Genomic DNA, 24,979 nt, shown 5'->3' with positions numbered 1-24,979 from the left:
AGAGAACGTGGGAGACTTAGTACTTATTTTAAAATATAAAGTAGAAAGCCCAGGAAGGGCAACATGTGTTGTTCTGGTTACTTTATATCATGAGACATATTTATAGTGCAATTCCAAAGATTTTGGCAGTGTTGTGCTCCGAATTGAAACAGCTTTTGAAGAAAAGATAATATTTTTGTAGGAGAAGATGTAAGGTTCTTATGAAGCCAGTCATTTGGCAGGGCATTCAATTTTATTTCCTGGCTTTAGGTGTATATTCTACACTGGACATTAACAACCAAGCCACATGGCAGACACTGCCTCCAGTGAGTCCTATTGTGATAAATAATAATTGCCCCTTTGTTTCATCTCAAGCATTGAAAATCCTGAATTTGATCCCACGCAAGATGACCCAACAAAGACCTCGATTACATGCTGCTCCTGTTCAGTGCTTGACATCTCCTGGGCTCCTGGACAGGAGCTGCAGGATCGTGCATACAGCGGAGGCGAGTGTATTTGTGAGGTCCTCGCCCCTCCTGGGCTCCATGCCCCGAGCCAGCCGAGGAGAGCACAGTCCTCCTGCCACACCACTCGCAGGTCTGGCGTGTGGAGAGGCAGCGGCGGAGCTCGCTCAGTTTGTGTTGGGTTATTCTGGAGGTAGAGATAGGTACAGTGTATAAATACAGAGGTACCTCTCTAAGTAGTATTTTTCTAAAAAGCCTCCACGCTATGTGGGCTCACATCTCATTTAATTTACCCTTAAAAGAAAAGCCTTCTCTGCACTTGTATCTAACTGCATGTTTCTACAGTTCCTCTATGTCTATTCGTGTCTCCTCTCCACGAAGTCAGATTTTATTTTACCTCCGAAAGGCAAAGCTGTCTAAAGACAGCACGACCAACTACAGGCAAGCCCAAGGTTCATAGTGAACTCGTACAGCATGAATTGAGCATGCCTGATACAGCAAAATCATCCTGTGATCTTCCAGCTGAGACTCCATCGGCTGCGATGTTCCGTACGACTGCGTGTAAGTAGGTGCAGGGTCACAGCCCATCAACTGAGCTCCCACCACCTGCGTCCGCTTCTCCTGGGATCAGGGCTGGGAGATTTGATAAATGCTATGATTTCCTGGAGAGCGGCTCGTGGGCTTGACATTAGTTATTTTACATTCTACCACCAGGTTTCAGTCTGATCCAAGTAAATGTCCACCTTAGCTTTGTGATATCTCTGTCTCGGAACAATGTGGTCCTCGCGTCTGCATTTAGGCTAAGAGAAACCTTGCTTCTGATTCTTAGAGACCATATGTGTTGAGTTTCTTGTGATGGGGATGTTGTCTGTTGTTTTTTTTTTATGATTTGAGCTTTTTTTTTCCTTTTGAAGCCTATTAGTCTGAATTTAATGAAAAATTTTCTAGAAAAAGCCATGTGGTTCTCCTCCCCTCCATAATTTCTCCCTTCCTTCACCCCTTGGGATGCGACATTGCCCAGTTTAGCAGGAACACAGAGTTCCCAAAACCACCCACCAGACCTTTGGCATGGAGACAAGAACATGAGCAGCCTGAAGGTTTCAACCACATCCTTTCAGGCCCACAGCTCGGACTGAACACTCGCATGAGTTATGTGTGCGAATGTGACCAGAAAAACACAGGAAATACTGCAGCAAGCATATGGATCTGACAAGGGATTCATTTTCCTGTGAGCTGCACAGGCCAGAAGGATGTTATTCGAAAAACTCTCATCTGGTGCAGCTGCTAATTTTTCTTGAAACAGTGCGAGGATTTTTCAGGTTTTTCAGTGCTCACCCAACCTGTGAACCAGTGTTATTCCATGGGTCTTTTATAGCCAGTGGGGATTATCAGCAGACTCTGAGCAGTCTACAGAGAAACTAATTTTATGAATACATTTAAAAGAATTGAGGTATCTAATGACCACTCAGAAGCAGAAAAAGAAACCTAAAAGATTTGTAGTGATTCTCTCAGTTCAAGGTGCACTTTTACTGTGCATGTTGTGCATGCAGCAAGAAGTATACATGAACGTGTGTCTCATAAACCCTGGAAATGGTACAGGTTGGTGAGCTGCTCCCTGCAATGGCATCTTTCCCAGTGACAGGGACACAGGACATACCAGGGTTGCACCTGTACCTGTAGGACACTCATGCACATCTCCCTAGCTTAGCTGGGACTGTGTCTATTTTGAGACACTACACTCAGGAAAGACGAGGCCAGCTGAACGGTGACAGGCTGGAGGCAGCGCAAATGGGGCTGACCGACTAGGGTGGCAGAGCCGGTGGTTGCCCGTTTTCCAGAGTAGCAGCCTACCCACAGGCTACCTGTCCTCTCCAAAGGCAAAGGGAGGCAGCAGGTTTTTTTCTTTTCTTTCAGGAATGAGGATAAATTTTATAAATTCGGCTTTCAATCTCCTTGCAATCCCCAGGAAAGGGGAGTTATGAAATAAAGAGTCAGTGGGATTTTTCGCCTGGAGGCTCCTCCTGGTGACACACAGGTGTGGCTCCTTGCCACTGCTGCTGGTGAACGACTGGATGCTTTTTCCTAAAGAAGCATGTTGAAAATTTTTGGAACTAGGAAAGAAAGGTTATAAGAGAAGGAGTGGAATTATATTAAAGTCTGACCACAATTTCCAACTAAAATCTGTTAGGTTATTACTACGTTTCACCTGCATGCCACTGGCTTTATCCAAATCCCTGGCGTGCTTAGACCCCAACTTTTCTTCAAACTCTTAGCAAGATAAAAAGTAAGAATAGTGTTAAAATTCATTTTTACAGAGTCTATGACTCTGATACCAATGTGTCTAAGCCTTTAGAGAAGAGCCTACCTTTTCTGTACTTTTGTCTAAACTTTTCACAATAAAACTGAGTAAACTACTATTCTTGCTGTGCTTTCCAGAAAAATTGAAAGCAAAACTCATTTTAAAGCTCTGACTGTTAATACGAGTGCCAGATAGTGCCCTTCCATGGTGTAATTACATTCTGGTTGTACTGGATGCTGGCTCTGGGGTATTTTGATGCCTTAGGCAAACCAGAAGAGGTAGGTTTCTCACAAGCTCAAGTCACTCACACAATAAAGACCCACTAAAGATTTTGCCCCTGATGTTTCCCTGCCCATGGCAACTGCAAAGTGAGCCCACCTGGATCTACTGTAATGCAAATAGTTTGCGGTGACTGCATTTTATGTTGAATAACTGATTTCTAGTACCAGGTTTTAATTTGCCAGCAATCAAAAGAGCTTAAATATAAGAATTTGGTGGGTTTTCAGTTGTCAGTAAGATTAATGAGTTAAAATGAAAACATTTCAAATTTAAAATATTACTGAAGATGCCAAAATAAACCTTTCATTGTTTTAATCTTCTCTTTTCTCCTCTCCCAAAAGATTGGTGCATAGGCAATTTTTTGGTGCATAGGCAATTTGGGTGTTTCCAAACAGAGAAGCACCCTGGTTGTGCATAAGCTTTATGTACTAAATCATTCTACGTTTCTTTTAGGGGTAGGAAAACCCACCTGTATTATTGTGCAAAACACTATCAATTGCCATGTTTTGCTTTGTCTTCCCTTGATTCAAGGGATTTGTACCCTTACTCTGTGGAAATTGATCCTGCAGCAAAGCAATTCTGTTGTCTATCTCTCGTTGAAGTCACTGCGATTGGGCAGTTTTGGAGAACTGTTTTCCACCAGATGTTTCTGATTTGGTGTTGTGTGGGAAAGGGTCACTTTGTTTTCCCAGATGCCGGGGGGCAGGTGTCTCCCTTCCCACTTTCCAGCTGACCAGCAAGTGTGAGTGAGCACAGTTCAGCCTTTGGTTAGGACTAACTGAGGTACCTGCTTCATCCCCTTCCTGCTGGCTGTAGCAGCAGGACTTAACAGGTTGCCAGCCATCTCTTCAGGGTTAAAGACATCAGACCTGCATCTGGGTGGGCTTTCCAGCAGAAGTCCTGGCTAGTGGGTTTTCCAGCACCTGCTGGTTCACTGCTGGTTGCTGCTGAGGCAGCTCAGTTCCACAGGGCTGAGCTCCCCATGCCCTCATGCCTCCAGTACCCTGCCAGGCTGCCTGCCTGACGGGTGGACAAAACCACCCCACTGCCCAGGCTGATCTCCCACCTCAATTTCAGGTTGGTGAGGATCATACATGAGCTTAGGGTCTCTGTTTGGAGGTTGCTGTGTGCTGCAGGACCTCATAGTGTTCGTTCTCCAGCCTCAGCAATTCTGTGATTGAGTAGCTGCTGTATTTACCTATAAGGTAAGTAATCATAACATAGTAATAACAAGCACAGTAAAAACTTTAACCTGCAGCTGCCCATATCAGAATTTCATCTTTCAGTCTGATGGATGACATCTTATTTTGTGACAGTACATTCCCTACTTCTGTAAGAGCACCCTCTAAATGTCAGTTTGTCTGGGAGATACTGGGTTCTAGGAAAACATTTCAGAATCAAAAATCAGCACTAGGACAGGCTGCGAGCCCCAAACAAGTTCACTCTTAACAGGAGAAAGACCTCTCCAGCACCAGGGGTCTTAATGAAACCAAGAGAGGGGCTGGCTTTGATCTTCCAGAAATACTCTGGTGCTCCTAGGCACTTCATCTGACTTGATTCATAACTCATATCGTGAGCTTTGCTTCGATTAGCATGAAATGCCTGCTGCAGAGGGAGAGGGGAAGGATTCAAGCCATCTTCAGCGTTAGTCCTCTGAAATGGATCCCAAATGCTTGAGATGATCTCAGCAGCTCACAGACACTGAGGTGGTGAAAACTGAAGAGGCTCGTTCTGACAGATTCCTACTTGGATATAAGGGCTACAGCTACAGTACCTGTAATATAAAGAAGATGGTAATTGCCTGCTATTCATATGCCGTCTATGAAGCAACTGCGACATGGATAATTCAATGCAAACACTGACCTATCAATCATTTGTTTAATCATCATGATGCTTTTTTAAGTTTGAAGGTGTTTATAAAATACTTAAAAGAAGAGCTCATTCCAATGTTTACAGTATTACTGATGTCAGGTTATGCTGATGCCAAAATCCTATATCTCCTTACTTTCATAGTAAGAAAGATCACAATGAAGATTATAATTATAACTCAGTAGGGGGATTCATCAGCAAATTAACAGAGAAGCTTATAGACTTCTGACAGAAACCAAACAGTCCGCATTACTTAAAAGTGAAAGCTGCACAGCACATGGAAGTATGACAGAGAAATATCGCCTTGGATTTTCAGCTGATCGGGAAAGATTTTGCTCCTGTCTTCATTTTAAAAAGTACAGCTCACTAGAAAGCTTTTTATCTGTACCCTAAAAATCTCAGGTTGCACAGAGTATTCAGCGAGAGATTTAAATCTGCCACTAACAAATCTTGCACTGTATCTGCCCCCGACCACGGAAAGAAATAGTAGCCACAAAAAGAATAACAAAAATAGAAAATATGGATCCAGATTATAAACCAAACAGAATGCTTAGGGCATCGCGCCAGACCTTGGGGTGAAACAGAAGCAGCTGTGGAACAGAAAAGCTGCTCAGGCATTACCTGAGTAATCATTCAGCCCGTCACGTACTCAGGCTTCTACTTCTCAGTATTACAGCCTCCTCTCCTCTGGCAAGGATTCTCTCCCCTCAGGATGAGGCAGTAAGTTTTTTCTCCTCTGTTTAGGTTTCCTGACCTCAGAAAAATCCCCGTGTCAGGAAAAATTTTAAAAAGTAGAGCCACAGTGCAGTTGTCCAGGCAAAAGAGAGCAGCTGGATAACGCTGTCTGTTAACGTTGAAGTCAAATAAGAATAGCTCGTGAAGTTGTGGAGATGAAAATGTTTCATAAAGCATTTTCAGTAAGGTTTTGAATGCAAAAAAACTTAATTTCCTTTGTGTTTTGATCAAATTAATTTTCCTATAGCATGTCTAGATTTTTACGTCTAACAAACTAGGCAAAACTAAAATTTTCAGTACTGCTAATAGTAATTGTTTTGGTGAAATTTTTTTTCGTCATAAAGGAAATTGTGAAATTTCAGTTTTTTTTCTAATCATAAGCAAACAAAAATTGTAAGGCTCCAAGCAAGTGCAAATATTCAGCTTTTGAAGTCTGCTACTGTCATTTTCATAAACACTCTGGCCTGAATCCATCCTGCTTAAACCCAGCCAGGTATGGAATTACCCTGGGCTTGTTACAGGCTGCCAAATGAAGAACCAAGTCCTGGAATTCTCCCTCTCTGCTGACCACAAAAGGAATCACAGGCAACTGCCTTCATTATTTAGGTACGTAAAGGTTGGTGGATATCTGTGCTTAGCTACAAACCCAGGCTGCCTTCGGACATCCCACAGGAACAGTTTTTATGTAGTCACAGCAGTGAGCAGGAAACGAGGGAAATAAAGACCTAGGAAGCAGAGGTAAAACAAGGATGATTTTGACCATGTTACCTTTTTACAAGATTTATCATTATTGCAACAAGGAGGACAATCCCATATTTTTGCACTTTAAATCAAAACGAAACCTCCTCAATATTTAACAAAGAATTCTAGGTCGTGCAAAAATGTTTGCCGTGCATGTGTGGCCAAGTGTGGCCAAGACTAGTGAGACTGACGTGGCACTGGCCCTGTGTAACTAAGGGTAAGCGTTTCCAATTCTAGCAAAAGAGACCATAACTAAAATCTTGGTGAAATCTGAACCTAGATTCTGTCACATCTAACCTGTGACTGGACCTAAATTAAACTGCTGGTCCTTGTATGATAACCCAATTACAGCTGTTAGGTACCTAGATCTCGTGATTTAACCCCAGGTGGCAACTAAGCCTCATGCAGCCACGCACTCACTCCCCCCGGGTGCGATGGGGAAGAGAATCAGAAGGACAAAAGTGAGAAAACTCGTGGGCTGAGATAAAGACAGTTCAGTAGGTAAAGCAAATGCCATGCACACAAGCAAAGCAAAACAAGGAATTCGTTCATTTCCCATAAGCAGGCAGGTGTTCAGCCATCTCCAGGAAAGCAGGGCTCCATCACGTGGGTGACTTGGGAAGACAAACACCATCATTCCGCAAGTCACCCCCTTCCTTCTTTTTCCCCCAGCTTTATATGCTGAGCATGATGTCATATGATATGGATATCCCTTTGGTCAGTTGGGGTCAGCTGTCCCAGCTGTGTCCCCTCCCAAACTCTTGTGCAGCCCCAGCCTTCTCACTGGTGGGGTGGTGTGAGAGGCAGAAAAAGCCTTGACTCTGTGTAAGCGCTGCTCAGCAATAACTGAAACATCCCTGTGTTACCAACACTGTTTTCAGGACAAATCCTAAACACAGCCCCATACCAGCTACTGTGAAGAAAACTAACTACCCCAGCCAAAACCAGCACACTGGAGCATTGACTCTGGATGTGGTCTCATATGGCTCATATCTCCTCATGTCTGCCATGGTGTTCAATATTGCAAAAGTACCCATGTCCCCTTATTCTTTATACACTACTTTTAAAGCTTGCCTTTAATAGTTAACAGAACTCTATACATGAAAACACTTCTTCCTACACAGGTTAGTTAAGTTTTGCAGAGAAATTTTCTGAGTAAACCTTACCTGCCCGAAGGGGTATTGAACTGCAGCTATATCGCAGTGCAAAGGCTTGCCTGAACGGTACAGAGCTGATCAGGATAAGAATCCTATTCACACGATTGAAGTTTACATCTCTAAATGTCCCTGGGATTAAAAAAAAACCCTTCCTTTCCATCCAGAGACCCAACCAAACACAGATGTATGGTGAGACAAATATTTGTTTTCACAAAGGGAACAGAGCTTTTCTCCTATGCACATTTATTTTTGACATTACTGCTTTTTTTAATAAAAGGGATTCTAGAAAATCATCTTCTCTGAAAACGAGCTGGGCTGGGGAGTAAAAAGGTGGTTGTTGTTGTTATCAGTGCTTCTGCCACACACTGAGAGGTTATTTCGCTGCATAAGATTGCATTCCCCTGCTTTACTAATTGAAGTTTATATCTTTTTTTTTTTTTATTGGAAGAAATCTATAAGCAAAGGATAGGTAAAAATGCTATACTTTGTTCTGATTGCTCAGAAGTTTCTAGTTAAGCAGCAGTTTCCTTTTTCACTTTGCTTCTGTCACGTGTGCTGCCAGAATCAGCGTGCTCTGGGCTGGCTGTCGCAGCCTTCCCCAGCATCCGACGCTCCGCCGGTGCCACAGGCTGCCTTCACTTCAGATTTTTCAGCAGAGGTATACACCTTCATCTGTCCCCACCATAAATAGATCTCTACCAGACAATAATTTTTTTTAAATCTTAATGGAAATTGCCATTCAAATGAAAGTAATTTAATTTGAAGTATATAGTATGAAAAAGAAGCCATGCTAGTATTCTGTCACAGTGTCCTTTTCCATATTGTGGCAACCATAATTGTCTCACATCCCAACTGGGTGCAGGTCTCAGCCCATGTAACATCCAACCAGCTCAGATTCCTTCAGTTCCAGTTCTCTAATACAGCATTTTCCTCAAGAATTAATTGCTGAAGTAAAATTCCTTAGAAATACTTACGCATTTGCTTTGAAGGCTGGTTCGTGCAGCCTCAACAGCAGCTTTGGAGAAGAATGCGTTTCTAGTTTTCATCAGAAAAGATAAAAGCTTGAATAACTGTGCTGTAGTAAGAGAAAGTGGCCAGGAGAGCAGGTCAGAGATTGCCCATTAAGAACTGATGAAAGGAAAATTTGAAAACGAGAAACATTCTTGGTTAGCACTATTGGCAGGATCAGATCAGAGGAAATTAAATTGTTATGTGACTCAATTTGCTTCCTAACATATAAATCACCATTTATTATATTAACATTCTGGAAGCAGAACTCCCTTTTTGTTATTTTTTATCCTCAGCAAAAGGCATAGTACCTGTGAACAAAGCATTTGTTCCTAGAGACAAAAGGAGGATCGCTTTTGTAAATGTGAATTGATCTCAAGGCTAGGAAAGGACTATTATTTTCATATAACTGAATCTCTGGTCTAAAGCACACCCTTCAACTTAATCCTACACTTGATCTATAATTTATGTTGAATGATGACATATATTTTAGCATGCAGATGTTAAGCCTTATCATGAAAGTTAAGATTTCTCCAATTATCCTTAACCTTTCTCTTCCTTTACTTACAGCAGGTAGGACACTAACATTGTTTTATTTTGTACATAGCAGACCATATAATTAATAGTTGTCTTGTCCCTACCTCCAAACAGGCTTACATGCTGCAGTTGAAATATTGCACATAGCGTCACATTGTCTTGAGCATCAGTTTTCCCAAGTCTTGACTGATGTGATTTTCTAGCTGTAAAACCTACTTCCTGCTTTTTCCCTCACAGCTTATTTTAAGGTAGTCAGCTTACAGAGTCTCTCAAACTGGAAAGATAAACTAGCCTGGAGCAGCATGTGGTGAATTAGAAGAATGACAGAAGTTGCCTGGGAAAATGTAAGATGTTTTAATTTAAAGAAGTCACGCTTAGAAAATGCTACTCGTAAACTTTTAAGGCCAGTGAGTTCTAATACGTATTTTTTGACAGCAGCAGAGTTATTGGCTTCTGTCATTATGGAGCACCTGATTCAGGTTCGAAAATATGGCCCTTTATTTGGTGGAAGTGCTGTAATCCTTTGGCATAAGGGAACAATTCTGCCAGTCCTGTGATTTTGATCTGCCCTTCGACAGACAGCCACCCGGCTGCCAGTGGTACTGGTGTCAAAAGTGAGGGTTTAGCAATTCCAGCAAATAAACACATTGCCCAGTAAACCTTGGCATCCAGATAGCTGCTTTCTGGGAGTGATTCTGACCATCTAAAATGCTTCTCAGGCCCCGTCAGAGCACACCACCTTTGAAGATCTGCCTGCACTGGGTAAATTCGAGGACACTTATCAACAGCTCTAAGCCTATCTCTGAACTCTGAAAATCCAGTCAAAAAAATGTCAGCTGAAAAACTTTAATCCTGTCCTGGTTGCAGGCTCCAGCTGCCCAGCCAGAGCTGCACACGGAGCCATGTGGGAGGACAGCCTCGTGGTACTGTCTGCCGTTGTTACAAGTGTGGAAGTCATCTCCGCACGTTTTTCTGCTCAAGTTGTTGTTGAGGTGTTTGACCAAGAGCCATCCTCCACAGATCAGCTAAGAAAAGTTTTCTGGCTTTCCAAAGCGTAATTAGTGCTGGGCTGAGATTGCTGCGGGCTGACAGATCCACTTGGCTGGCCGCAGGGGCTTCTGCTGCTCATGCGAACTCTGAGGGCTGGCTGAGTTCTGCAGTCCAGGGCTAGCAAAGGAAGGAAGGAACCAGCAAAAATAAGATGTTTACATACTAGCAGAAGTTGCCTGGGGCGACAAAAGCCTCTCTGTTTACTCTTTTGGCTACTGTAAGTGGGAGATGCAGTCCCTTCAGCCACAGGGAAGCTGACCTCTGTCTCCAGTGCACGTCCTAGCCAGACTGTGGAGGACCGACAAAAGCCTTTCTGTGCTGCAGCAGTTCCTTCACCCTAGTCTTACGGAGCCAGTGCTGCTTCAAGCAACTTCTGAGAGGGAAAAATGGAGTGAAAAGTACTGTTTGAGAGAACAAAATGGAAAGCAGCCAGACATTTGCAACATGAATTTTGCTGCTCTCATACAGTCTTCATTGTCATAGTTCAACACTGAGTCTTTTGACTGTGGAGAAAGTAGCATGAGTCCCAAAATTTATCATTTAAAATGCTCACCATGAGGACTGAGTATTGTATGGCTGGAGCTAAGAGAAGAGTTAGTAATAACCTTCAGACATTTAGAAAATTAGTCGATCCTCGTTGCTTAGTATCCGAATGATCATTCACAAACATTTATGAGGCCATAGTGACCTGTTGGATATGCTGATGATCTGATTTGCTCCAGATCAGATATGTGACCTTCATAAACTCATCATATTTGCCAATGCTTCAGATCATTTGTTTTGATTTAGTCATCAGCACTGTTAAAAGCAATGCACATTAAAGGGAAAAAAAAAAGTAAGTGAAATTGCATGACTGAATAGTATCTTGGTCTCATAATCATAACAGACATAAAAATTTTTTTCTCCTCCTCAGCCTGCACTTAAGTATAAAATAATGTAGCACGTAAGATTTGTTGTTGATTTATAGCATGCTAAATGTCAACATAGTTTAAGCTGCCATACTGGTGGCTCAAAGTCTTTTATTGTAAACATTGAAGGCCCACCATGTGTGCTGGCCTTTGAAGGCTCCATCAGCTGCAAAGGACAGAGTGACAGTCTGACTTTGCTTTTTTGTGGATAATCTAAATAGGAGTTTGAGAATACCTAGTGTGCCAATTTTCTTTGTCACTTTGTTTATTGCATACCTCAAACTTTAAAGACCCATACAACACTAATTTATAGTATTTTACATACATTTATTGTAAATAAACCGTAGCCATTTGCAGTTATTTCTTCTTTATAACTGGGAATTAAGATCAATTACAAAAGCTGAAAGCTGACCCTTCTTTCTTTGAAAACAAGAAGAGAAGGTCTCATTAACTTCTGGAGGAGTGGGACCAAGCTCTATGTAATCACAAATGACCTGATTGCGTTCAGACCTGTTGATCAGGTAAGGGCAGACCTTTGCATGTTGATTACCAATCTTCAGGTGATTAGTTTTACTTTGCCATGAAACCTTGGTTACCAAAAGCTTACAGGTGCGGGGACCGTTCAGATTCCTTTGAGATAGTTCCACAGTGAAGCATTTTTCAATCTTTCTCAACAAAGACCAACCTCACTTTTAGGAAACTTCCAAGCACTGCATACAAGCAGATTTGTTTACAGTTGCCCACATCTTTAAAGCAAAATTTTCTATGTCTATATACTTTTGTTTTATTTTCTCTCCCTCGTGTTTTTTCTTTTGCTCACCCACACATGTGGGAACTGTTGAGGTCAGGGTCTGTGTGTTTTACTGCTGTCACTTCACAGATTACTTTATGACGTTCTTTGCACCACTGGTGGCTCAGGGCTGCCATCCAAGAGAGTGGCTGCCTTGGGATAAAGGCAAGGCAAAGAGGCAAGGATGGCAGAGCTGCCACCCTCAGCAAAGCTGGGCTGCTTCTCTCGTGCTGTGTCTGCTTGGAAGCAGGGCTAACCTCCTGCCACAGGTGATCTGACGTGATTTGTGAACATGAGCATCAGCGGATGAAATAATTGCTACCAGGTCGGCAGACTGACGCCTTTCTTGTAGGTAGGAATGAAGAAACACAAGACAAAGTACGTAAACCACATTTTCTGTTTGCATACAAATACCAGTCATGGTCTAGCTTGCTTCATTACTCAGAAATCCTCTACTGATCACTGTATGCCACCATTCTTGTAATATTGTATTGATATTAACATAGCACCCAGGAACTCACACCCGAGATTAGGACTATGCTGCATTAAATCTTGTTTAAGCATTTAACAGAAGTCGCTTGTTGCACTGGGGAACTCCCAGCTGGGGTGTAGCAATCAAACTCAGGAACAGATAGAGAGTGTTAGGGAGGAATGCGACAGTCTTTGTCTCAGCATGCTGGCAACCAAAATGTTCCCAGATTATTTCTTAAATTCCATAACAGAGTTTTGAGCAGGATTTGGAAGTGGCTGAGGAGGCTGATAGTTGTATCTCACCAGCATTTGTCACAATGAGGGAGAAAGGATGAAAATGCTCTTTTAGAAGCCTAGCAAATGGAGCTATATCAGTCCTTGATTTGAGATGAGAGCAGGTAGTGCCGGTAATATGCAAAGAAACATAATTTTTCTTGAAAGCATAAATAGCTGCCATTAGTCCGAAAACTCTTGGAGGGAACTAGTGGAAGGCATTTAAGAGGGAAAGTGAGTTGCTCAGTGGTGGCATTGGAAGTGATCAGGGAAATGATTCAGGTGACTGTAACTGCAGAATCTGAATGCTTGAGCAAAGGTATGTTTATAAAACCTAGAGAAGGCAATGTGGTAGTAGTGAAGACCTTGGGATAAGGAGAGTTTCCAAGACTGTTTTCACTGGATAAATGGTAAATACCATGTTGGATACATTAAGCAAGACAAACATGCAAGACTTGGATGAAAATTGGATATGGTGATCTAGAGAAGAGTGAAGATCAGAAACACCTAAGCCTGAATGTCAGGAAAAAAATGATGGTGTTGTCCATAGTAAATGAACAAATCATTTTGGAAAGGACTGGAGATCAAGAGCTTGATTTGGACCACTATGAGATAATGGCTTAGACTTCTGCACCCTTCTGCCAAAGATGCACTCTAGAGTCTTAATTTGGACAGAAGGAACAAACTCTCCATCAGTGCCTTTGTAAAGGTGCTTATTGTTTCTGTATTTGAGAAGTATATTGTCAAAGATAAGGAATACTGTAAGAGCAGAAGAAAACTTGCAACCTCTGCCACACATCCTCAGACACTGGAGTGAGAGGAAAAGGACCTTCAGAGGGTAGCAATGGAAAAGGCGCTACAAACAGTAGAAGAAGAACCAGGGCTAAGAAGTGTCAGAGGCAAAGACATCAACAAGGTGGAAAAGATGAAGACAGAGAACACTAGGAACTTTTGCCAGAAAGCTTTCAGGCTGAGTCCAAGGGCAACTTGATCAAAGGAAGTGTAGGACGTAGCGGGAGGGGACAGAAAAGAAAATAAAAAAAGTAAGGAGTGTGTCATTTTTGGTGAGCTGGATGGTAGAAGGAAGTGTTGGGCAGCAGCTGCGGAGGCAAGTAGAGTTAAAGCTGGGGTTAATGTTTTCTGAGGTGTTAATAACAAAAGCTTATGCACTGAACTCTGACTTGTATGCAAGGAGAGCTTATCTAAATCAGCCAATTAAGTAAAAATGGATTAAAGGGTTCAGGAACTGATTGTACAGATGAGGGAGGTAGATAGCAGGTCATTTATACAAAGAAGAAACAAGAGAAAGCTCAAAATCGGCATTTGGGAAAAGACAGCGTTTTCCTTACTGGTTTACTGTCCTGCTTTTGCACGGAGCACATACCCTTTTGTATTTCTTCTGTTTATAACAGAAAAATTAAGTAGTTGGAATTAATTTTTTCTGGCCAAACAACTGAATTTTTGATCAAGAAGGCCAAAGTACCTAGGATGTGTGTACCCAGTACGTGTGCAGGGGGTAAGCTGTGAGTTTTTCCATGACCGGTAATGACAGCTGTGTTTCTGATACTTTCATCGAATGGGACAGAGGAAAGACAAGACATGTATTGCTTACTTCTGAATAAATTTGGCAGGGTAGTTGGAGTGCACCTGACCATGAACATTTGAAGATGACTAAACCTGCTTTTTCTAAACTTTTACGAAGCAGGAAAGGCTGGCTAAGCTGTCTTCTGTTGAACTGATGGCAGTCACAGAGAGGAACAGTGTTTAGCATAATCACTCAGCTCCTGCAGAAGGAGGTTTCTAGCAGGCAGCAGCTCCTGCAGGCTCTGATGGTCCTCGGCTTCTGCTGGAGGTGGCAACAGCAGGAAGCCTTTCAGGTGCGTCAGGGCGAGGAACTGCCTGGAGCAGGGCCTTGTGCCCAGGGCTGGGCAGCGGAGCCGTACGGCCGTGCCTGCCGCAGGCAGAGCCTCAGCGCTCCCCTGCTAGTGCTGACCAACAGAAGGGAGCGCCTTTCCTCATGTGGAGCACCCGATGCTTTTGGGAACATCTGGCAAAACATCTTGTGAAGCGTTGAGAGCCTGCATCACTTCCATAGCACAGATGCCTCGCTGAGCAAGAAAGCAATCTCTTTTGCAACAGTAGTGCACAGGCCTTGTTTTTTATCGTTTTAAGGTCTGTTACATCTGCAGGCAGCGAGCATGTTCTTTCAACTACAATGAAAGTCTGGAGTCCTCAGGCATCATCCACCAGCAGAGAGTGACCGAGACAAATGATCCACCCCTGAAACCCTAGTGGAAAGATGCACCCTTTCAGCTGCAGGCACTAGGTGCGCTGAGACGTGCCCTGCAGAACAGCCCGCTCCTACGCCTTCCTCCCGGGAAACTAAATCCTTTTCTTTGACATTTCTGTGCCATGGGCCACGACTTGCGACGCGATTTCTGTGTGAGATCTTGTCTGTAGGTATATCTGTCATGTGCAAGAGGTGTCCCATGTTCCTTCGTTTTGGAAACACAGCAGCGCTTGTTCCGATGCAACCTCTTAATCCCATTCATTTGATCGCTTGTATTTGGGGAAAAATACAAACATACGTAGCTCACATATATGTATATACAGGTCACATATACGTATATATAGATCACAGTGGGCCGCATAACCTAATTATGAGTTTGTGTGTTTCTCAAAATCAGTACTGAAATGCTCATCTAGTCTGGCTCTGTGGTTTTAAGGAGTGAAAAGAAACCTTGTTCTTTCGATCGGTCTGACTGGTGCAATTACGCACTTCATCTCTGTTCCAGGGAAAGGAGGCATTTGAAGCTCCCGCCTGGGTCAAAATGTAGCCTTCAGTCACACAGTTGATGTTAATATACTTTTATAAACTATAGGATGGATTTAATGAGTTTTGATTTTGTAAAATCATATAGTCCCTTATGTTGTAAGGAACCTTGGGAAAACATATAGTCCAACCTGATGCACAAAGCAGAACCAGCACCAAGTTTAACCAGATTGCTCAAGGCTTTGTCTAGTCCAGTACTGAAAACTTCCTAGGAGATAGACTTCACAGACTCTCTGGGAAATCAGACCGGTGCTTAAGTTTACTCTGTGAAATAATTTCTTCCTTATATTCAGTCAGAAAATACTCTCTTCCAATTCATGTCCAGACATCTCCATCTTCTGGGTAAACTCCTCAAAAGTAGAGGCAGGCTGCTGTTAGGTGACCCAAAGATGTTCCTTCTCCTGGCTGAGCAAGCCCAGGCACCTCAGCCTCTCCTTACAGGTCATGAGCTTCAGTCCTCTGATCATGTTGGTGTCCTCCACTGGATTTGAACAAGTCTATCAACATCTTCTTGTACAGGGCAGGCAAACACAGCATTGCAGGCACAGCTCAACACGTGGTGAGTAATTGAGGACCTCTTCTGGTTTCCACAACTCTTCAAAGATGACAGAGGATGGCCTCACACTGGCACCAGTTGGTTCCTCTGCACCCTCGCACGCAGCCCACCAGCCCCGTGGACTTCCGCACGTCAAGATTTCCTAACACCATCCCTGTATTGTGGGCCTGTATTTTTTTCTATATTCCTCATTTTTACCTTATCTTGATTTTAATTCACTGTAAACATCATCTTTTGGGCCTTGGAGCTCAGTCATGGGGTCCCTGCTTAGCCAAGAATGTCTTGTGATACAGCTACTTGTTCTCCTGTATCAGTATAGGCCACTCCTGTGCTAGGAGGAGGCTACTCCTGAAGACCTGCCGGCTCTTCTGGGCTCTGTCACCTTCACAACTGCCTCCCGCTCCTCCCAAATTAGCCAAAGACTTGTGGTGGATGCTGATTTTCATGACATTAGTTTTGGGTTTTCTCTGTCGTTTTTTTAATTCAAAAATTTATTTCAGTTGGGAAAAAAAGAAAAATATGAGGAAGGAGTTTCAGAGAAGTCAAAATGTATTTGACTGTATTTTTCCATAAAAAATTGAAGTTCTTTTTCCTGCTTAGTGGTGTGAAACACGATTTTTGTTTTGATATTCTCATTTTTGCTGAGGGAACCAGAACATACTTTATTTAGGATTGGCATAAAGTAGACATTTTTGTTTGGCCATTATCATCTTTGGCCAGGTTTGTTTGCTTGATAATTTCAAAGTGATTTGAGTTCTGAAACTCTGAAAATCAGGCTGCTTTGCCTGTGGCTCAGCTTTGCCTTTCACTTCTTTCTGAAAATCTGGAAATGTGTTTTTGATAGAGGATCGGCTCCAAATCATAAAACTAAATAACCCTTCAAACTTTGGGGAATTCAAATTGCCAACCAGACTTCAATCTTGAGTTTGGTAAATGTCAACACTGTTCCTTGGGCAGTGAAATGGGGTGAAGGAAGAGGTATTAAATAGGATGAGGACCTGCCTTAATTACTCAAATGATTTTTTTTTTTTTTTTTTCCCCAGAAGATATTTAATTCAGGAACACTTGGTTATTTCGTATCTTGTGACACTGCTTAGCCTTCTAATCTGGTTCTTTGGTCAGATGGAGGGAAGCAGAAAGACAGCTGTTGATTAAACAGCGTAGATGTTATTATGTGACTGCAAAAATGCCAGAAAGTTGTCCCATTTGCACTCATAATCTATAAGTAATCTAGAAATATGCTTTGAGGCAGTGACTTCATCTAAAAAGAATTACCAGTTCGAAGTGTACTAGAGCACGGCTGCTGAACATGGCTTGGCATTAAGGGTTTCTTCATCAGCATTAATTGGATTGAATTACCTGCAGTAAAATATGAGCCCTTGGAGGAAAAACAATTCTTGTCCTGCTGGCTTTAGAAGTGTAAAAGGGAGTGGGGGGGAAAGGGAAAAAGACAACAAGAGGCGGTGTTCAGACAGTTTAAGGCAGAATTAGAGTAAGTTTGAACAACCCAGTCTGGGGAGCAGAGCAGTGAGAGAAACAAAACAGCGTCAAGATGGTACAGGCACAGTGCTTCAGGAGGGTGAGGGTGCCCCAAATTCAGAGTTACCCACTGCCTGGAATAAGGGGCGTTGATGAGACAGAGTGACTCTCTGGATCAGCATTTGCAGTCCTCCCTGTTTGCAACTTGTATCATGAAGCATGTGTAGTTTATGTAGAACCAGTAACTTGATATTTCTCACTTGGATCTGCTGTATGTACAAACAATATCTTCTAAAATATCTCCCATGTATCCTCTCAAATATCCTGGCTATGTTTTGTTTTTTTTTTTTCTATGAGTAAAACCTTGGATTTTTTGCTCTTCTTTACTACTGTGCTTCATCAATGAATAGAAACAAACCCCAAACAGCAGTGTTCTGGTGCCTCTTGATTGTTAGTTGAGAAAGCTGAGGGCATGCGCTGTGTCACTGATGTATGAAGATTGAAAATATGAGAAGGAAATATCCTTTCTAATAAATTAACGTTACCATAGTAGCAGTCATAAAAACAGTTGCGATGACCTGAGTAATAAGTTCTCACTCAGTCTCTAGCCAGAATGTAACCTTTCAGCAAACAATTTAGATATTGCTAAACAAAGATATTACGTGCGAGCAGATCCAACTTGCTTAGGAAAAAGATATCTCTATGGATAGAGCTCCACCTTGCTACCCGCTTATCGTTTGCTTCGTATTGACAAAGGGCAGGGCACACAGCCCGAATAACCACGCCGGGGGGACACACGAGAGCCACCGAAACGGCCTCTTCTCTTGAACTGTTTTAGCAGGAGCTGTGGATGAGTGTGCCGCAGTGATCCTGGGCATGCCCAGCTCCAACGCCTTCCGACCACCCTTGGCAGCCGCTGTGGGTTACTGCCATGTGATGCGGTTAGCTACGCTTTTAATCTAGGAGTGCGATTGCTGTCATTTAACTGCTTATATTAGTCCAGACTTTTTTGGCACTGTGAAATCTGACACTTTGTGTATGAAATGTATCTTTTCAGGAGAGCCACCAGCTTTTTCTGTCACGCGTGTTCATATGTTACTGACAGGGATTTCCTTACCTGTACGTCGATTCACACCAACTTACGTCGTTGTGTAGCTGAGCGTCTTATTTTGTAATGCTATACATAGGGTCAGTTAATTCTGACAACCTGAAGCTGTCAGAACATCTTGAAGCTTATGAATACTGACATTGAGTCCTATGCACTCATGGGTCAGTGCAGGAAACCCTCTGAGTCTTTACTTCCAAATGACACTGTGATATTAAATGACTGGCAGAGGTGAAGGCAGTCTGTAGAGCACAGGTTATGATAAATCATTAAATAAGATTCATAACAGCCTGTCACATGAAAATCAATGGGTCATTCAAGTCATTTCTTCCCATTTCCTGCAATTTTTCACAAGGAATATTGCAATTAAACCACATAGCCAAAAGCCATATACCAAAAAATACCATTCCATGAAGCTTCATCAAAACAACTGTATATAACATGCTTTCTTTTCTGTTCATAACTTTGCCTTTTTAATCTTTGAAAAACTCCCTAAAAACGATGCATTCTGGCTCCTAACAATTCCTATTTGAAGTACTGAATAGTAGCTTTTAGACAGGTGCTGTGAATGTGCAAGAAAGGGCTCTGTAAGTCCAGAGGCAAACAACAGGAGACAAATTTGATGTACAAACACAATATCATTTTGAAATGAATTAACCTATACTTAGGTGAAATCATATTTAAAGTATTTATCTTACTAAAGTGTGTTGCTAAAGAGGTGGTAGCTGAGCACCCTAAGTGTTTGTTCATGTATCACAGTTACTTAATTGGAAATGGTTTGCTTATTGCAGGGCACACTTACAAGTACTGTGGCTCGGGAGCATTAATTTATTTGCTTGTTTTACATCTGAACAACAGTTTCCCAGGGAACTAAGTACAGTCTTTTGTGTGGAAAAAAAGAGAGAGGAGCCCAGAGCCTAGCACAGAGCAGTGATGGACTCCTGTTGGAAGTGGAGCTGGCTGTTCTCCTGTTGTACGACCCATTGTAAGATCTTGTTTTCAGCTGTTTGTAACTGCTGAACTGGAATAACTTATGTTGAAATTTTTTTCAAGTGATGTATTTGGAAAAAACTATCACATATTTTGGAGTGATGTGGACATAAACAGTGAAGTGTAGGAACCTCCAGGTTAAGTGAGGCTGGGGCCATAACTCTTGGACACACACCATCAATTCCCCGTACTCGCAATTTGAGGTAATCTGGATCTTGCCCTGTATGCCTTAAGGATGCATCCCTTCTTGGAAATTGTGCCTCTACAAGTGCTATGACAGTGGCTGACTGATTATCCAGCTGTGTCTATCTAAAGCAGCTGGAGTGCAATTTCTCCTCAACAAACAGAGGAACTGATGCATAGAGGGAAGCTTCTTTTTTCTGACAGTTAGAAACGGTGTGTATAACTATGTATGATTTGTAATGAAACCAAAAATATTTCCATATTACAGCAGTAATGACACCAGAAAATCTAATTCAGGCTTACATTTTGTGGAAATCATGCATGTTTGGCTAACAGTTATGTTCTCACTACAACTGTTTTTGTCAAAAGCTAAGGAACTCAGAAACTAATTTTGTGCATTTGCTATTTAGATTTTTTGAAAATAACAACCCTTTGTCTCTGGTGTCTCCTCTCTGCCATCTTTTTAGCTTGATTTTGCCTCCTTTCTTAGCTTGAATACTCCTATCACACCAAGGCAGAGCTGAGAAGATGGAATTAGGCCCATTCATTGAGGCCTGCCTGCCTGTGCTCAACATGGGACAGGGAAAATAAATTTGCAGTTTGATTAATTTCCATAGACCCTAACTCACTTGCTGGCTGAAACCAGCCAGCAGCAAGGACTTCACAACTTTCCTCACACCTAAACTTCCAAATATCCCATGATAAGTATTTACCCTTTTTGTCCGGCCCACGTGGTATTTGGAAGTCAACAGAACACATTCTCTGTGCAAGAAATGATCCGACCTTGTCATGGCTTTGGTGCCAGCAGTTTCCCCTCTGGTCAGGTGTGATGCTCTGTTTGCGTCAGGACAGCTCCGCAGGTCGTATGCAGACTATGGGGATGTACGCTGGAGACTTCTGGTGCACGTGGGAAGCTGTGACCATGGAGTGCTGGGTCTGTGTGAGTGATGACCTTCGGATGGTCAGCCTCAGAAGGAGGCTTAAGTTGAAATTCTGGTAGAATAATTCTCACGTCTACTGTCTGAGCCTTGAAAACTTTTAACTTACTCCAAATGTGCAATACTAATCTGACCAAGGATCACCAAGGAAAAAAGAGAAGCAAATACTATTCTATTTGACAAGACATCATTCAGCAGTTTATTTAAGAAAACATGATAAATTTCCTACGAGCCTATACTCAAGGAACAGACTAATTCTACTAATTCTGTTGGAAATACACTGTAGTATTGTTTGAATTAAGAGGTTTGTGAAAAAGGCAGTCAGTATCGGCATTAAAAAACTTGCCATTAGTTTGGGGGTTTTATTGTTTCTTCCTTCAGGAAAAACATGTTCAACAGGAGCTAACACAACTTTAACTATGACTTCTATGTTTTCAGGGATTAAGCATCTGAAGAGTCAGAGCGACTCAGCGTTTCCAGAGGAAGAAGAGGGAGTTAGCGAAAGGGAAGAGGAGTGGGGCCATTAAAGAGCACGGAGCTGCCTCCAGCCCCGTCGTGGAGCGTAACTGAACTGCGCAGCCGTGTGTGCCTCAGACCATTCGCCACCGCTTGTGTCCCCGCACCGCAGCGCTTGGCGTGCCGGCGGCGCCGGGGCTCCCTGGGGAGCACCCTCGGCTGGGTTTTACAGCCACCTGCAAATGTGTTCTGTGATCCTTATACTCAAAGATAAAACAGTTATTTTAAAGTATTTTTTTTTTTTTGTTTGGTTTGTTTTCTATGACTTAGAAATGTAATTTGCAAATGTGTTAGTGACCTGACGTCAGTACTACCAGAGCTTAACTACCGTGTGAGCTGTACTCTAAGACCTGTTGTAAATAAAACTGATTTAAAAGCGACAAAATAAATAATATGTTCATTTAGACAAGATTATACATTGTACAGTGGATTTGTCTACCGTGCAGAGAAATGTTCGTATGAAATGATCCTTTCAGTAAAGGGCAGCCTTTACCGGCATTGTTAGAGTTACTCGCAGTAATGGAGACAGAAACAAAGTAAGCAGAGGTGACTCTTTGTCTAGAGAAGAAGGATGCAAGGACACTCTTCCCCGTGTTCCCTGGATATGCAACGCTTCGAGCACTTGCCTTGCTTTTGGTCTGCGGCTTCCTAGTCACATCAGCCAAAGTGATTTCTCTTGATGCAAGATCGTTGCTGTCTGGAGGCATTAGAAAAGGTTTTGATTTGGGAGTCAGAGGAAACACAGGAGTGTGCAAGACCCGTGAGCAGAGTCTCATGCACCAGCTGAGCCAGGGAAATGCCGATGCCCACCTTCATCACCTGCAGCAAGTACAGGGCACAGCCTTCTCTGAGAAAGAGGGCCAGACAGCTCCACATTTGTCACAGTTTCAGCCCGTAAATGGCAGCGTGTCAAGTTGCAGTGACTTGGCATGTGTCTGAGCCCTGGGGTTTTTGGTTGAAGTTTGGCATGGTTCATACCAACGTTTTCATTTGTTAGAACATGCAGACTTTAAGGCATAAAATGAAATAAGGTGGAGAAGGAAAATCATCTTTCTTCGAAGTTGCACTTGACAGATAGTTTCCTTTTTTATCAATGGCCAATTTTTAAACCAATTCACTGTAATTTTTTATTAATTGTTTGCCTTTGATACAATGTTTTACCCTCAGTTTAACTTTCCACTGCTTTAAGTCTCTTTCAAAGGGCTTAGCAAAGGAGATGAAGTGTATGAAAACACAGAGCCTTTTGCCTATACCTTGCATGGTGATTTCACTTTCAACCCCAGGTCTTCCATAAAAGACCTGCTGAGAACAGGATTTGTCAACAAGTTTCTTCATATTTGGGAGCCACCTTTTTGCCCTCCATCTGTATCTGTCCTCTTTGTTGCCATTTTCTGTAGAAACACTGCAAACAGGATCCATAACTCCAGTTCAGCATGGGTATGCAGGACAGATTAAAAGAAAGAGTCTTCAGTTGTACAGAAGGAGCGTCAGGACTTGCAGGACTGAGGGCTTTTTATGCCACAAACAACAAAAAGAAGGAAACGACCCTTCAGAAACCGTTTGAATGGACCAAAGCTGAGACTGGAAGGGCACCAAAAAGAGCTGGGCTCTGGTCCCAGCATTGCCACAGCTTTGCTTTCACACAGCACCAGGTTCTTCACAGAGTCGCTTGTTGCCACAGTACTCCCAACTGTAATAGAGTCAATGTGTTTAACCTCACATTATCTATCTGTATCACCAGCTAATAAAGTGCTTTTGATATTAATGGCATTTTGCTGGTTATTAGAATCTACCGGTTGCAGAAGAGGACAGTCTAGGACTTATGGGAAATGAAAAAATGTGCGTGATTTACAATCATAGAATGGTTTGGGTTGGAAGGCGACCTTAAAGATCATCTAGTTATAACCCCCCTGCCATGGGCAGAGACACCTTCCACTAGATCAGGTTGCTCAAAGCCTCATCCACCTGTCCTTGAACCCTTCCAGGGATGGGGCATCCACAACTTCTCTGGGCAGCTTGTGCCAGTGCTTCATCACCCTCAGAGTGAAAAATTTCTTCCTTTGATCTAATCTAAATCTGCCCTCTTTCAGTTTAAAGCCATTACCCTTGTCCTATCACCACATGCCCTTGTAAAAAGTCCCTCTCCATTTTTCATGTAGGCCCCCTTCAGGTACTGGAAGACTGCTCTAAGATCTCCCTGAAGCCTTCTCTTCTCCAGGCTGAACAACCCCAAATCTCTCAGCCTGTCTTCATAAAAGAGGTGGTCCAGCCCTTGGATCATCTTTGTGGCCCTCCTCTGGACCCACTCCAACAGCTCCATGTCCTTCTTATTTTGGAGACCCCAGAGCTGAACATAGTATTCCTGGTGGGGTCTCACAAGAGCAGAATAGAGGGGTAGAATCACCTCCCTTGACCTGCTGGCCATACTTCTTTGGATGCAGCCCAGGATATGGTCGGCTTTCTGGGCTGCAAGCACGTATCGCCGGCTTATGTTGAGCTTCTCATCAACCAATACCCCAAGTCTTTCTCCTCCGGGCTGCTCTCAATCCATTCTCCACTCAGCCTATATTTCTGCTTCAGATTGCAGGACCCATGTGCAGGACCTTGCACTTGGCCTTCTTGAAGTTCATGAGGTTCACATAGGCCCACCTCACAAGACTGTTAAGGTTCCTTCACTGGACTGCCACAACTTCTCAAATATGATGGACAGTGGCTTAGCAACTTCATCTGCCAGTTCCCTCAGGACCCGTGGATGCATCTTATCAGGTCCCATCTGCCAGTTCCCTCAGGACCCGTGGATGCATCTTATCAGGTCCCACAGACTTGCGCACCTTCAGGTTCCTTCAATGGTTTTGAATCTGATCTCCTACAGCAGATGGCTCTTCATCCTCCCAGTCCCTGCCTGTGCCACCTGTGACTTGGGCAGTGCAGGTACAGCTCTTGCCAGTGAAGACCGAGACAAAAAGTCATCGAGTACCTCAGCCTTCTCCGTATCGCTGGTAATCAGGTCTCCCGTTTCCATCCAGAGAGGGCCTATGTTTTCCCTAGTCCTCCTTTTATCACTGACACACCTAGAGAAGTTCTTCTTGTTGCCTTTGATGTCCCTGGCCAGATTTAATTCTGTCAAGGCTTCAGCTTCCCTAACCCAATCCCTGGTTGCTTGGACAATTTCTCTGTATTCCTCCCAGGCTACTTGTCCTTTCTTCCACTCTCTGTAGGCTTCCGTTTTGTGCCCAAGTTGGTCCAGGAGCTCCTTGCTCATCCGTGCAGGCCTCCTGGCATTTTTGCCCAACTTCCTCTTTCTGGGATGCACTGCTTCTGAGCTTGAAGGAGGTGATCCTTGAATATCAGGCACAGCTTTCTTGGGAACCTCTTTCCTCCAGGGCTTTCTCCCATGGTAGTCTACCAAGCAGATCCTTGAAGAAGCCAAAGTCTGATCTACTGAAGACCAGGGCAGTGAGCTTGCTGTGCACTCTCCTCACTGCCCTAAGGATCTTGAACTCCACCGTTTCATGGTCACTACAGCCAAGGCTGCCATTGAGCTTCACATTCCCCACCAGCCCCTCCTTATTGGTGGGAACAAGGTCCAGTAGAGCACCTCTCCTCTTTGGTTCTTCTATCAGTTGGAGAAGGAAGTTATTGTCACTACATTTCATGAACCTCCTGGACTCTTTATGCCCTGCTGTGTTGCCCCTCCAACAGATATCAGGGTGGTTGCCTTCCCCCATGAGGCCCAGGACCTGTGAATGTCAGGCTGCTCTTATCTGTCTGTAGAGGGCCTCATCTGCTCGGTCTTCCTGGTCAGGAGGCCTGTAGTAG

General features: G+C 43.1%; 1 protein-coding gene across 2 annotated transcripts in view; it reads left to right on the top strand.

Moving 5' to 3' along the window:
* The window catches only part of PPP1R1C (protein phosphatase 1 regulatory inhibitor subunit 1C), a 52,892-nt gene extending 31,721 nt beyond the window's left edge, over positions 1–21,171 (top strand). For both annotated transcript variants that reach the window (XM_009993170.2, XM_086615892.1), the window contains exon 5: positions 21,083–21,171. In XM_009993170.2, coding sequence (XP_009991472.1) covers positions 21,083–21,171 — 89 coding nt within the window. The remainder of the gene's footprint in view (positions 1–21,082) is intronic.
* The last annotated feature ends 3,808 nt before the right edge of the window (positions 21,172–24,979 follow it).

The sequence above is a fragment of the Tauraco erythrolophus genome, chromosome 8 (assembly GCF_009769465.1).
Source record: "Tauraco erythrolophus isolate bTauEry1 chromosome 8, bTauEry1.pri, whole genome shotgun sequence".
In the NCBI taxonomy this organism is placed as follows: domain Eukaryota; kingdom Metazoa; phylum Chordata; class Aves; order Musophagiformes; family Musophagidae; genus Tauraco; species Tauraco erythrolophus.
This window is presented reverse-complemented; position numbering and strand designations above follow the sequence as displayed.